This window comes from Cynara cardunculus (assembly GCF_001531365.2).
Source record: "Cynara cardunculus var. scolymus isolate 2C chromosome LG 10, CcrdV1, whole genome shotgun sequence".
In the NCBI taxonomy this organism is placed as follows: Eukaryota; Viridiplantae; Streptophyta; class Magnoliopsida; order Asterales; family Asteraceae; genus Cynara; species Cynara cardunculus.
Window position 1 is genome coordinate 348,030 of NC_037537.1, and position 15,550 is coordinate 363,579.

The window sequence follows — 15,550 nt, forward strand, 5'->3', positions numbered from 1 at the left end:
AGTCATATTATAACATCGACTGAGATAAAGAATAAAATGAAATATTAAAAACACGATTTATCTCGCTGCATTGCGCGAGTACTCTTCTAGTAATACAATATAAATTTATATATATTCCCCAAAAAAATGTGTATTATTACATAAAAATAAGGGGTTTCCTTACTTTTTGCCTTTTATTTATATCACAAACGCTCTCAATAATAAATTTCTTAATGTAGTAGTGGGCCCCACCGTCGACGGCTTTGATTTGCGGCACTTCATGGAATAGTGTATATCCGCATGTACATAATCATTTCCAATCTCAGAACCGAGATAAAACTTAAAAGAACCATCGTCGGAGGTTTCCACTCGGATCCGATCGCCACCGAGTCGATACCGATCCGAATCAGTTATTAATAGATGGAGGGAGTTGGGGCGCGACTCGGCCGATCCTCGACTCGGTACGGACCAGCCACCGTGTTTACAGGCCCGGTAAGGAAGTGGAAGAAGAAGTGGGTTCAGGTAACGCCGTCCAACACTGCCGCCGCCGCCGCCGCCGCATCCAGTAATAATCACCAACATCATCACCAACCTACCGTTAGTAGCAATGGAAATTCTTCTTCTAATGGAGGTAATGAGAACGGCGCTCATCTTTTGCTATATAAGTGGACTCCTATTAGTCAAAGCCAAAACAACACCGCCGACAACAACGGCAATGGTGATGCCAAGGATGACGATACCGCCGCCGAAGTGGATGAAGAGCCGCCTCGTCGTAAGATTAAGTATATTCCGGTATCAATCCATCACTTTTTATTGAAATTCTGATGATTATTGTTGTTTGATCTGATTGTTAGGTTACGTGCGTGGATGTAAAATTTTAATGTTTTATTACAAAAACGAGATCTACTAGTATAAGGAAAAATTACAGGCCATACGTTAAATATTCGTAAACAGCCAGTATACAGAACACAAATCCAAATTTTAATTGGCTTAAATTGAAGAACATTGGTGCCAGTTTAAGTGACCAACAGTAAATTAGGGTTTATGTTGTTATCTTTGTAATGAAATCCCCATAAGGTTGACTATATGAGGTATGGAGTTTGAAAGAATTAGAGTAGTCTTGGTATGTTTCATCTTTTAACTGTTGAGTTCTGAATTGCAGAAGGGAGACTCTAGGATTTTCTATAGATTGCATATGGGATGGTAGGTATGTTAAATGATAGAACTTATTAGTTATTATGACAAGCATGTATAGGTGGTTTGAAATTTGAATCGGAGCTCAAATCATTCGATATGTGAAGAGACTCTTGAATGATTCAAGTTTGGGGGCATTGTAATATTTTTGACAGAGTCTTTAGTGTTCGTGTTTTCTTTTGCATATGTGAAAAAAATCATATATGCCTAAGCATATTTCCCTGATATAATTCACAAAAAAACACTAATCCTAGCCACTATGTGGACATGATGCATCTATATTTGATCCTCAAAGATGAATAAGATCCATTAGTAGAAGAGGTATGTGTTTTTGTACACCCTTGAATTGAACAGATGTGCAAAGAATGCATAGAGAAAAACTGAACTTACGCTCCTGTGAAATGGGGCAATGATGCCTCTCACAAGGAAGTATTAGTGTATAAGAACCCCTGCAAGAAATGTGGAACAACAATGCAAGCTAAGAAAAACACAAATGGAAAACAAATAGGGGAGATTCTTGCCAATAGAGATGAATCCTTCCCCTAAGCTTTATTGTGTGTTTTTGAGTTGTGGAAGTGAGATTCTAAGATTAAATCCTGATTAGTATCATAAGGTAGAAGAATTGTGTTCAACATAAAAGGCATGTCTTTTGCTCGAGTGTGTGTGTGTGTTTTGAGTGGGGGGAAGGGGCTGCCAAGATTACAAATTCAATAAAATATTGCGAACATTATAATTTCAATAAAATTGTTCAGATCTTTAAATTAAACAACATGTGGGATACAGTCTCATCCTTTTTTACTTTTGAGTAATACAATGTGCTGTAGAAGTCGTTGCTAACATGGAGTCTGAAATTATAGAAGTGTAGGGTTCTATGTTTCATATCATAACATGATGATTCCCGACTGTATTATCCAACTAAAGGACTGGGTTTTTGGGAAGGATGATCAGGTATAAACTTTGTTGATTGCTTTCTAAATTAGGTTTGGCAGTAATGAAATCTCCGTCATGATTGCCATCGAGGCAATGGTGAGTTTGAGATGTTTCCAAGTTTTCTTCTAAAACTTCAATCTACTGTTGGTCTAAGATTCTTTTCGTATTGAAATTTTTTATCTTCGGAGAAATTGTCATTCTGTGACTTACATTTATGTATTAGATTGGATATATGCATACATGCAAGGAGATGGGGTACATTGGAAATTCAATTTGACAGCATGATTAGGTATTTGTAAATCTTTCATATCAATGGCATCATTTATTACATAAACTCTACATTGAGTGAGGAAGTTTCTCCTTATTATAGGCCATTTAGATATTTGATCATTAGTATGTATATTTATTAAACAACGTGCCAAGTTAAATGTTGCATTTGTTTTTAGGCAGAAGGAATACAATATAACCTTTCAGTTGTTAATTTGCTTGTTGAACTGTAAATCTATGGCGAATCTTGCTTTTGGTCGTTTTCTTTTTCTTTTGCAAAAAATGGGGCAATACTGAAACATCGGATTAACGACCATCTGAAACGAGTCTTGAGTTTGAGAGGGGGGGGGGGGGTGCACATCTAAAGGATAGTGCCATAAATGTGACCAATCTACAATTGCTTATTTGCCTGTTGTCACAAATTATTTGTAGCGCAGACTCTGTCCTACAAAGTTACTTTCTTTTGTCAAATGATATCTTTATATAATTATTGCTTAATTAATAATCAAATACTTGCATTGAATCATATGTCCAGTAAAACATTGTATTTTGGGACAGATGGACTATTATTAAATGATTTAGCAAGGGCCTTTTCATGTTGCATGATGGTTTCTTGTCAATGGCTTACATCAGATAGCCTTACTCGAAGAACAAAAGAAAGAGTCATCAGAGGAGCATATTGAGGAACCCATTGAGACTGAGCCGAATGCTTTAGCAGACCCAAATTCAAAAGGGGATTGTATTAATGAAAAACCAGACATTAATGATGTACCAATGGAAGAAAATCAGGTAACTCAGGTTCGCCATGTTTTTTTTCTTGTTTTTAAAAGACCCAAGAGACCACATCATCTGAGGGTGAAACTTTTGGTGCTCAATTGTTGCCATAACAAACCAAACCAAACCAAACCAGCCCTAAGTCTTACGTTAGATAGAGGAACGTGTTTGCCTTATTATTTTTTGTTTTGACTAGATGTCGACCTTAGTTTCACTTGCTTTTACTGTTTGCTAGCTGTAGAGTATGTTTGTTAGCAGCTTAATCAGCTTAATGGGACTCACAGTTTATTTGGTCAGTTATATATGACTATTTGGTAGCGGCTTAATGGTATATAAAGTGGTTTATTCAGTAAGCTTCTGGGGGAGCTTTATGCAGAAGACCAATCTTTTCCAAACCTGCCCCTCCCAATTAAAAAACACGCTCCTTCCATCCTTAAAAAAAAAACCCTCTCAAACAAAAACATTCTCAATCTATACAGACAGATTAATCCACACAGACAGCTTTATCCATACAGGACATAAATGGAAAACCAACCAAACAGCCCCATGGTGTTTCTCCTGCTTTAGTAGTTTGTTTCATCGCTTGTTTGTGCACATTTCTCTGCTACTTACCTCACTTGTTTCCTGTTATTTTTTGTTTTACAAATCGAGTGTCTTCACGGAAACAACCTGTCTACCCCTTGGGTAGATGTAAGGTTTGCGTACATCCTACCCTTCCTGGATCCCACCTTTTTGTGGGTATACTGGGTTCATCTTGTTTGGTTTTGGTGGGGTCTAGAGAGTGAGATGTATGTAGACCTCACCTCTACTCCAAAGAGTCCTACTTTCAAAAATGTGTGAGAAAAAAAAATTAAACTTAAGAGTTTCAGAGAGATTGTCAAAAAGCTTGAAGAAACAAGGAAAGAGTACAAAAGTGAAGATCTTGGTCAACGTCGACACGCTAGGATAATTCATTAGATGATATTTATAAGCATGAGATTCGAACTCGAGATCTCTAAGTTATCTAGCAAAGTTGGGTGGTTAGCGTGGAATCCCTGCGGCCCAAAATAAATGTTCACAATGAAAAAGACATATTTTTTTAATTAACTAAATGACAATTTTACCCTTAACAACAGAGGGAGTAATGAATTTCTCCATTTCCTACTTAAGGGTAGAGTTGGGAATTAGACATTTATTTTTGGGAGTATTTGCAGTTGAATTTTGTTTCTAAAATTACCTTTATTTTCTAGGTTCCGGAAGAGATGAATGTAGGAAGGCAAGATCTGAACGAAAGCACGTTGGATCTGAATGCTCGTGACGACGAAGAAGAAGAAGAAGATTCGGAAGAAACGAAAGATGAAGCACGATAAATCATGTACCGAATTATTTTTAGGATGAGAGAGTGGTGGAATACATGTTTCCAAAAACTGAGGTTATTGATGAAGCATAGGAGAATGAAAACATTTGACTGAATTCAAATATTGAAATGTTTGTGGACCAAATGGAAGAGAATATGGTTTCAATTTGTATGGATGATGCATTTGCAGGTGTACTTTTTTTTTTTCAGCATTGATTCTGAAACAATATCTTTTCTTTATACTGCTTTTGATTCAAGTAAGAATTTGTAAACTTAAAATTGGATTTTATGCAAGCAAGAGAGCATACTTCATCCTCTACCGGTCTCGCATCCATCATGAAAATGAAAATTTTGATTGTATGGTGGCTGGAATCGAACCCGACTCGTCACTATGCTTCCCCGTTTCCTTAGAGATTTTCTTTTTCCGTTTAGATAGTTCGGCAACCTTATTCGATTTCTTTAAGTTTAGCAGACTAGGGGCTCATTTTCATTTAGAATCAAGGAAGCATCGAGAGCACACCTCCTATTCATAATGAATTGGATGAAACATTTATCATGAATGTTGTATACGATTCATGTTTGTATTTCTAATGAATATGGACAAAGACATGCTCTAAATGAAAATGAGGTTTCTAGCATATGCTCCATCCAATGGACTATATTGAACTTTTGATAAATTGCAAGGATCTTGTATCATTTTTTCTTTTAGCAAGGTCTATATTTAATAATTAAATATCTAAAATAATTTTAACAATACATGATTAAAAAAATTGTAAATCATAATTAATCTTGCTAATATCACATAATGTAACATTCTCATTTTCAAACCAATGTAAAATATAACGTGAAATGTGTTGACTGAACAAACGGCATCGTGTGGAACATTTTATCCAGTAAGTGCTTACCAGGTAAGAGTTGTCACTCTCACTTACCGGGTAAGACTTTCGATCTTTGTTATCACTTTCACTTACCGGATAAGATTCTCAATACTTGTCATATTCATTGAAATGGTTGGTTGGTGTAATTATCAACATTTCAAGGAAATGAAATGAAAAGGTTGAATTAGATGCTACATATTATTTTAGAACAAGCATCAAACTTCAATTCAAGACTAATGAATGGAAAATAATTCTTCAAAAAACAAATGTTAAGAATAACATAAAACTTGAGAGAGCAAATCATGTTTATAAGATCAACTTGAGTTTTTCGTCATCATTCCTTTATAGAAGCAGTCTCCTCTTCGTTAAAATAGTCATGCCTGAAACACGAATCCATACAAACACAACGATTAGGCCGTGATTCTATCCACAACGATATCACAATCTGTTTCCAATATCAAATTCAATACCATTTTCTTAATTTTTCAACAAACTTGAACAACATGAATATATATATATACACACACACACACTACGGGTTGGGCTGATGTAAGAATGAAAGTTATGGTGACAAGGGTGAAAAGGGATCTCCACCCTTGGATCATTTCTAATTGAAGATCAACACTGATGAGATGCATCAGATCAATTCTTATGAGAAGCGCAATTCATGGAGTGGGGGTGAGATTAAAAGTGATCAAGGGTCTAGATCCCTTCTTATGCTTTTGACCTTAACTCATATTGACATTTCGTCTATATACTACAAATAAGAAAAATATACGGATAAATTTGTAATGATTTTGATGTCAGTTTTGAACTTGAAACTAATAAGGTTGACCTAAGAAGTCAAAATCTTCTGGTTTTTCTTAAGATAACCAAGCCAAACGAACCTAGTATATTCCAAACAGAGGTGGGGTCCAAGGAGGGTAAGATGTAAGTAGACCAGATCTCTAACATAAAGAATAGAGAGGTTGTTTTCGTGACTTGTGAAAAGTGTGACAAAGAGTGATAGTTGATATGACATAATTTTGAAAAGTTGGTTAACAGTAAGCAATAACATACAAAATTCATTTTAGGAAAGCTTTTACTTATAATTATTCTCTACGTCCCAAAGTAAATGTCCACTTTCAAAAGTAAGTGTCTACTTTCTAATTTTACCCTTACCTATGTGATACATAAATTCAATTACTTCCTCTATTATTTAGGATAAAATTATCATTTAGTTGATTAAAAAGTGTTGTAATTACAAATTTCTAAAACTGTGCTTTTTTCGCTGTCGACATTTATTCTGGGATGGAGGGAGTAGTTATTTGCCAATGTCACTCGTCATTGTAAAAATCTGAAGCCATTGATTTTGGTCCAAAAAGTCCGATTATCTAGTATAGAAGGATAGTCTAGACATTTGACAAAAGGTCAACAATTTCCTTGCTTGCCTAGTCGAATATTATGGAGCGAGTACCTTTCTGTTACAAGTTCATTAATTTATTCATCTTTTTCATTCTTTCTCCTTTAATTCCTATTAGGATCTAGCATATCACATCTAGAAACTGAAAGAAAACAAGTGCTATGCGTTGACAGATTAACAAGGTCAGCAGTGATCCCATAGTTTGACTTACCGGATTTTCCGGGAGAGTTGATACAATCCAGTTCCAGCCATCGCAACATTTACACTAAAAAGGTTCCAGTTTTTCTGTAATGAAGCATCAAAGATGATCAAGAAATTGAAATACAGAAAAAGGCAAGTTCTGCAAGAAGCATTTGTCTTGGCTGTGTGTGTATATATATACAGATTGCTATATTCGTCAGGGTCATTTAGCATTTTCATTTCATGGCTCCAATTTCCTTGGTATCGGGTAAAATGAAGATGGGACTCGCATGGAGGATGGAAAATGTTCAAACAATTACAACTAATACCAGCCAGATTAAGATAGTTGTTGCAGCCTCTTTTTGAATTTAAATCTTCGTAGATGAAATAAATCAGCAACTTCAACAAAAAAGTTGTATCGGGCATGAACTCTGTGCTGATAGAAAGGTTCATGCACCCTTTTGACACAATACATCCAAATATGACTCTTAAAAATCAGCAAAAGTACTCCCAAATCATAAAATCTATTGTTGTTCTCGTATATGAATAATACAAAGTACTCCCTCCAGTCTTGTGAAATTTGCAATATTTACTGTCCTAGGATGTCCCTGTGAATATTGCAATATTTTCTTTTTGGGAAGTTTTAATGGTAAAATTACCTATATGTCCACTATCATCATCACATATAAACTGATACTATTGATTGGGTTCCCAAGATTTCTTTAGTTAGCATGGATGTTACCTAATCTTCAATTATTTTACTCAACATTATGCTTTGGATTTTTATCCAATAAAACCTACACTATTGCATTGATATTCATGGATTAGAAATTTTATTCTTTAGAAGAAAAAATAGAGATATAACAAAACTATTGTTGCAAATTATTCTATATTAATTATTATTAATTTATATGCGGAAACACTACAAGTACTTGTCAAAAAACGAATTGTTAGTTTCGATTATATATTATGAAAAAATAAAAGAACTGCTAACGGGGTCATACACCATCATTAGGAGTATAGGTGAGAGAGCTGGCTCGTGAAAACCACAAGTTGAATCCAAGCCTACCATTTTTCTCACAAGCTCGACTTGGCTCAAGTAACCTTTAATTATGATACATGATTACTTGCAATTCATCAGTATTGTTTCATCATCCAATGGAAGAGATGCCATAATTAGCTAAGCTTATAGACCTTGTTATCTAAAGTGTCCGAAAGAAGCAGAACTAGAATGGCTACCAATCGTTAGTTAAGCTTATTGTCTATAACAGCATCCAAGCATAGTTACAACTAGTGAGTTCTAAAGCACCTTGTTTCTAAGTAGCCCTCTTCATAGGCCAACAAAAATCTACAAAATTTCTTGTCTTTGAAAGGTTTGGAGCAACTTTTAGGGTTGAGTCATGGATTCCCATTGCATGTACACTATTTCTTTATTTCAGTAAGTCTCACTGGAAATTACAATAGAAAAAAAAGTAAGGACGAGAATTATTTTTGCTCAAACCTCAAAGAAAACAAAGACACCCTGAGCATAATACTCTGTTGTAAGAATAATGTGTGACACATGGATAACTAGATTATACGATCCTAACAGATTGAGGAGACAGGTGTGTGCTTATAATTGTGTGCGTAAACATACATGCATCTAAAAGCAAAACAAGAAAAGGAAAAACTATTAATTATCTCACAATCCATGCACCAAAATTTAAGATAAAACATCCTTGTTTAGGGTTTAGGGTAACTTAATCCTTGTACAGTTGTACTTAAGTTCTCATTTTACTTTTACATAATATGTCATATTAGGCCAACTTATCATCGACTCCTTTTTCTCATGCAGGAATAAGATGTAAATCTTACTTTAGAGTGTTACCCATGCTTTGTAACTTGTAATTTGTAAACTTTCATCTCTGGTTAAAAACAAGAAAAAGAACCTTCCTTTCATACTTCTTTTATTTGTGGACTCTGGACAACAACTCAACATTTCAGCGATTTTGTCAATCAACACCTTCAAGTTACCCTTTTTTGGGGGAGAAGGGGGGGGGGGGGGGGGTGCTTCCTAAGGAAACCAGCAAAAATCCCTTTCTGGTTTTCTTCTTTTACAACCATAATAAGTTCACATTATGAACTAGGGAAACTTGAGAGGTCTGCAGGAATGCTGCATCATTTGATCTACACCTCGAAGTTATTCATCCATTATGTAATAAACACTCTTTCTAGTCCGTGCATCCTAAAGTTCCTCAAGTATGTAAGCTGAGTTGATCATGAACAACAGTATGCTAGATTGATCAAGATGAACCTGTCTGTTCCAAGAACTTAGAGCAGCAAAACCAAAAGGATTTCAAGTTAAAAATTATGCACATTATCATCATTACGAATAAGTTGCTGGTGTTAATTAGGGTAACAAGATTCATTTATCTGTCTTTGTCGAAGGGTATTTCAGACATTTGATAAACAATCAAATATCTCACTTAAACTACATGTCAAATAAAAGTATGAAACATTAAATTTTTGATGTTACAGATAAAGTAAAAGAATAAGAATTTGACTTACCGGAGTGATTACGGTGCTGTAGCGAGACCAGATAATACCAGTGGCCGTGACAGCTGAAAATAAATGAAAGAGATAAAAATTGGAGCAACCGTTTAACTAATGCTCCCTTCCTTCCCAAAAAAACAATTTCTTATATGATTCTACAATTTCAAACCCCCTATTTGCTTTCCAAATCCAAAAACTGACATTGAATTTCAGTTTCTATCTCCAAAATGTTTCTGTCCTGATGCCTTTTATGTATGTTAAAGCAGACCCAGTTTCTCCAGGCAACCCAAAAAAGTTCAAGCCAAATTCTGAGATAAAAAACTAACCCTTTTTTCACACTTGAAAGTCAAACAGTTGTCCTTTTTTGGAGAAAGAAGGAGCGTAAGAGAGAACAAGAGGAACAAGGCAAGAAATAAAAGATTTGCATCAAACAAATACCTATTTGTTGTGGATATGAAAGTTTCTCGGGTGGCTTGGCAAAATCTGCAATATTAGCTATGCTGATCCCCCACTTAAAAGTTGGAGCCCAGAAATGAACTACAAGAACATATTAGTCAATTAATATAAGAAAATATACAAATGATTGGTGAAACAAAATTATTTACAATTTCATTTAAAGTTTAAATTATTAAGTCTCTCTCCCAGATCATCTTGTTAGTTCAGCTCTAAACGAAGTGATCAAAGTATGGCAGCCCTTGCCAAGACTCTCACAAGGTTAAGAGGTTTTAGACATGTAAAGTCAACCATACCACAGGACATCCCGCTTGAGTTTTGAAGCAACAAAATGTATTTTCATCATCGAAATGCTAGCTAGACAGTGGCTGTTATGAAACCTTCTGCTGAACAGAGTTTTTGGCTAAAACAATCAACCAAAAGACCCTATCTCCAAATATAGCACATTGACTTCCAAAAGTCCAAACATTATGTGTGTTCTTGGACTTTTAGTTTATCTAAAAGATTCAATTTTGTTCTTGTCCTCTTGGCTCACCCAATATTTTCATATGGTATATCCAAAGTTTACAAAAAGGAGAACATGTGGCAGTCAATGTGAGTATATAAAAATATCTAGCGATTCTCATAATAATAGAACTATAGAACAGTGAAATTTGGTGCCATTTTCGCACCTCTCCTTATTTGTTGGATGTAGAGTTTGATTAAATCTGTAAACCAGCCAGCCTTTGACTTCATAGGTTCTTTATAAGGGAATGATTCTTTATAAGACAGTTTCCTATCTTATCTTTTGTTGTCTGGTTTTCTTCTTAAAAAGGGATGTTTTCCTTCAAGTATTTGTAGTACTGCAAAATTTATGGAATATGATAGAATCCTAGCCACACCCATGAATGTATGCAAATACAATGTTCAATTTTTTCCGTTTCCTACAATTGCTATTGTGTGTGTGCATGATTATCCATTGTAAAACTATCGGTCATAGGCCTTGCAAGCCACATAAACAACTACGACATCAAAATTTTAGCTTCACCAAAGCAATGGAAAGTGTTACTTAGCTGCAATGATTGCAACTTGCCACCACTAAATTGTATAGCCTTTAAGAGCATCATTTTATTAATATAAAAAATACATAATAACAAATCTCAATCTCCTCCTCAATCATATTGCACCACCAAACTTGAATATTTCTTCAAAAGTTTTGCAAGCACAACTAGTTCAAGTCCTTACATGCATGCACATCATCTATGCTTATAAAGAATCCCATAAATTTTTTTATCTGCTGAAACCCAATAGGAACATACTCTCTTAAGTCTCTCTTAGTAAAACTACTTTGACTTTGAATGTTGATTTTGCATTTGCCAAATTTTATAATCACCATATGCTCTTTTACATTCTTAACATCGATTTTTTTATTTATTTATAGTACTTCTTGTGCTTTTGATGCATCTATGAGGTTTTCTTTCAAAACAATAATTATGTTCATGTCAATTTCGAAACTGAAAATAGTTAAAGTATGCCAGAACGGGTATTAAAACCCATACAATCCAGTTCCCACCCTTCCAAGTTCATTATCACTTCCTATCATTCCCTCACTTCACAAAAAAGGTGCAACACTTTGACTTTGGTGATCAAACAGGTTGTTTGTCAACTCTAAATTTACAATAAGTTCTGAAAATTTACAAGAAAATTTTGATATCCATAACAACCCATACTGAAATAACTATACAGTTAAATTTTTAATCGAAAATTGGAACCAAAACCTATATCCTCTTTGCATTTGAGAAGAATTACCATTGACATGGAAAGTCAAATTGTGGCACATCACTGAAAACCCATATGATAATCTCAATAACTCATACCACCACACACAGATGCTGACCTACTTCAGGAGATACAGAAAAACTCAAATATTTTTGCCATCGAACAACATACAAATCAAATCATCAACCGAACCTAAAACCCCCAAAATTCCAAAAACAAGCACAAGCAAAAAAAAAAACCTAATTTGACATGATTATAACGATTAAAAGCATCCGGAAAGCTAAAACGGAAGAACTCACTAGTTTTGGGACCAGCAGGGTGGTTCCAGAGAGCCTGTAGTTTCGATGTCGCCATTGAAAACTCTACTTTCTCTCTCGAAAATCTCAGGGAAAATGTGTAAAATGTTGAAGAAGCGCATATCAACTACACCATTGGTGGGTGTATGAGATTTGTTATTATACACGCGCGACCACCTCGACTACTGCTCCCTCGTTAAGCCTCCAATCATATAATTCCACGTCAGCATTTCTAAATTCTTTTTTTGCTAAATGCTGCAAAGTATTATGCAAACCCCCCAACGACGACTTTGAGATTAGGGGCTCTTGACCCTCTAGTCTAGGCTCTAATATTTTTTTGTTTTCATTTAATTTTTGAAATTATACCAAATATTTTCATAGTTTGTATATAGAGATTGTTTGTTTACCTTTTAATAGTTAGACAACATTTGTAATAAGTGAATCTTGTTTGACAAAAAAAAAATTATCTCTTAATGGTTCTAAAACCTTCTAAATGATTTTGTATCATGTTCTCCCTTAACCATTTAGTGTCCTTATTTCATTGTAAACAATTATCAAATAATTATATTTCATTTTGCACTGTATTATGAGAGTCTCTTAATCATTCTGCACCAAACCATCCAGCAATTGCGAAACAACCCCTTAGTCAACAAGGGTTAAGTTCATGTAAGACCAGCATGTTTTTGTGAGACCCATGAGACCATTTTTTTACGCTTGAAACTTCACATCAAAACATTGTGAAGGAAAAAAAAAGTTGAACCTTTACAGCAAAAACACTCTGAAGAATACGTTGGTGACATCATTTTAACTGGATCTAATTCCTCCCTCCTAATGCCTTTAATTTCCAAAATTTCAGCTCGATTCTCCTTAAAAAATATTGGACACCTTTCTTATTTTCTTGGCATCAAAGTCTAACCCCACACCCAAGGTCTCTTCCTCAACCAACATAAATACATTCAAGATCTTCTTCACAAAACCAATATGTCATCTGCTAAATCTACACCTATTCCCAATGCAACCGAGTTCTGGGCCATTATGGGCAGTTTACAATATTTGTCACCAACTCGTCCAGATATTGCTTTTTCTATGAACAGATTATCTCATTGCATGCATAAACATATTGATCTTCATTGGGCTGCATTCAAAAGGTTACTACAATATCTTGCAGGCACTACCAATCAGTGTATCCTTCTACACTGCAACTCCCCCAAATCTTTACATATCTTTATCGATGTTGATTGGGCTGGCGCAAAGATGACTGTATCTCTACAGTAGGATCTGATGGGATTTATAGGAAACTTTAAAACAATGTTATCAAAGATAGCAACATAAACATAAAATAAACTTACACGATTTTCACAAAAAAAAACTCCCAACAAAAATTTCATGCATTAAAGAACTTAGAAAAACGGAAAACACAACCATAATGGGTTTTAGAACTACAACCTTTGAAGCTTGAACGTTGATGTCGGGTAAAGAAGAAAATTAGATCTTTCTTCAAAGTTAATCCACACCAATCAACCTCTTTTTGAATGTTAGTTCCTTGCAACCCAAACTAGTGTGTTTTTATCTTTACATTTGGAATAAAAACCAAGTATGTATCTCCTCACTTTTTTCCTCAAGAATTCTTTCTCTAAAGTCTCTAACACTTTGAATTTTAAAGAGAAAACTTAGAAAGAGTTAGGATAGCATGAGATTATGTATTACCTTCTTTTTATTGAACCACCACATATATATATATATATATATATATATATATATATGATAGATTCAAAAAGAAGAAAAGACGAAATAGAGGGAGGCCATGTATCCCAACATGCTTCTTACATCCCATATCTTGTCCTCTTTTGTTTAATATTTTAAATGTCTTTTGTAGCGTACTTGGAAGCAACCAATACACTTAAAAATCAACTAATAAACAGCCTAGAACCAACCATAGTTTTATTAGTTAGTTATTAGTTATTTCATATAAATTTTATATCAAAATAAAAAAAACTTATATAATTAATTTCACACATAACAAATTAAGTGTACATTTAAAACAATGAAAATAATAATATGTATCAAATACATCTTAGACTTAAACACTAGTCAAAATATATATAACATATATTTTATTATTATCAGAAATTATTATTTCGATTAAATAATAATTTGCATGACAATTGTTTGGATTGAAAATGATTCGATCGTATGATTGATGTTAATTTGCTTGTATGTGTGTGACCCTTTGGGATCGTGTATCATTAGCCGTATTGTCAAGTTTAGTGTCATGGGCATATAGATCCAACAATATTGTGTCTCTTGGTAGGAAACCGATCTCATGGAGTTCTCGCAAGCAACAAACTCATGCTCGATCAACAACTGAAGCTGGATATCGAGCCATTGCCAACACAACTATTGAGGTTCTATGGGTTCTTAATCTTCTCGATGAGCTGGTTTTAAGCCTACCATTCCTCCAACTATATACAATGATAACAAAGGTGCTACTCACGTTGCAACAAATCCAAAGCGTCACTCCATAATGAAGCATCTTGCTCTAGACTATCACTCCATAATGAAGCATCTTACCCGGTAAGAGCGAAGACAAGAATTGAGAGTCTTACCCGGTAAGTGAGGACGATGACTCTTACCATGGTTAGCGCTTACCGGGATAAATTGTTGCATACGATGCGTTTTAGTGAATAAAATCTTGTTCGGTAAGTAAGCGATAATGTTGAATTTTACTGATAAATGCTTACCAGGTAAGTGTTTAGGTAAACGGCCCCTTAACCTATTGGACATTTCAACTTTCATGACATCACATGTTCGATCCTTCTCTTGACTTTTCATTACATTAAGTATATTTTTAGAATATTATAACATATTTAGATGCAAAAAAATGTCGTTATTATGGATAATCATCTAAAGTATAAACTCTTAAACCGAATAAGTCGTTTGCGAAATCAATAATATTTTTATTTTTGAATAAAATATAAATATGAAGATATCACAAAAATTTGAAAAAATATATTAATGTTAGTACAAAATTAGCTATTTATATTTTTTTGTGTATTTTTTTATTTTTTATTTAATAATATAATTTTTATATCAATAAATAATTAAATATCTTGTTAATGATGATCTTAATTATATTTTAGATTTTTTATATTTAAAATGAGATGCGTATCCTCTATTTTATTATGATTATCTGCAGTTAGCTATACGAATTCAAACATGAAGTTTTAATAAGTTGTATTTACACACATTTTACTTGTGATCTTGAATTTTAAGTAATATGTATCAATAAACAATACTTCATACATAAAAATGATTTTTAAGAGTTTTTGTCAAATGTTTTATAATATAACTATAAGGTACTCGTAGAATGCAACGAGATCTATCTTGATTTTAATATTTTGTTTTATCTTTATCTCAGGCGATGCTATATTATGATCATAAGTGATTTTGAAAATACGATAATTTTTTTATTTTTTAATAAAATATAAATTTGAAGATATCATAAAAATTTGACAAAAATATATCGATATTAGTATCAAATTAACTATTTAAAATTTCTATTTTTTGTGTA

At 33.9% G+C, this 15,550-nt stretch overlaps 2 protein-coding genes across 2 annotated transcripts; one reads left to right on the forward strand and one right to left on the reverse strand.

The window, feature by feature from the left end:
* The first annotated feature begins 349 nt into the window (after nt 1-349).
* Nucleotides 350-4,688, forward strand: LOC112519532. The gene is made up of 3 exons (XM_025127719.1): nt 350-771; nt 3,004-3,159; nt 4,374-4,688. Exons 1-3 carry the CDS (start codon nt 400-402, stop codon nt 4,491-4,493), a joined length of 648 nt encoding a protein of 215 aa, XP_024983487.1. The 5' UTR covers nt 350-399; the 3' UTR covers nt 4,494-4,688.
* Nucleotides 4,689-5,504: 816 nt separating this feature from the next.
* LOC112520479 (mitochondrial pyruvate carrier 4) lies at nt 5,505-12,113 on the reverse strand. Its single transcript, XM_025128908.1, has 5 exons — nt 11,983-12,113; nt 9,911-10,009; nt 9,488-9,540; nt 6,972-7,045; nt 5,505-5,738 (listed from the first exon to the last, which is right to left on the reverse strand). Exons 1-5 carry the CDS (start codon nt 12,035-12,037, stop codon nt 5,693-5,695), a joined length of 327 nt encoding a protein of 108 aa, XP_024984676.1. The 5' UTR covers nt 12,038-12,113; the 3' UTR covers nt 5,505-5,692.
* Between the last annotated feature and the right edge of the window lie 3,437 nt (nt 12,114-15,550).

Coding starts and splice junctions, on each gene's coding strand:
- LOC112519532 (XM_025127719.1), top strand. CDS start 400: ATGGAGGGAGTTGGGGCGCGACTCGGCCGATCCTCGACTCGGTACGGA. Junction 772..3,003: donor GTAAGATTAAGTATATTCCG/GTATCAATCCAT, acceptor GGCTTACATCAG/ATAGCCTTACTCGAAGAACA. Junction 3,160..4,373: donor TACCAATGGAAGAAAATCAG/GTAACTCAGGTT, acceptor TTTATTTTCTAG/GTTCCGGAAGAGATGAATGT.
- LOC112520479 (XM_025128908.1), bottom strand. CDS start 12,037: ATGGCGACATCGAAACTACAGGCTCTCTGGAACCACCCTGCTGGTCCC. Junction 9,541..9,910: donor TTCATATCCACAACAAATAG/GTATTTGTTTGA, acceptor ATTTATTTTCAG/CTGTCACGGCCACTGGTATT. Junction 7,046..9,487: donor ACAGCACCGTAATCACTCCG/GTAAGTCAAATT, acceptor GCTTCATTACAG/AAAAACTGGAACCTTTTTAG.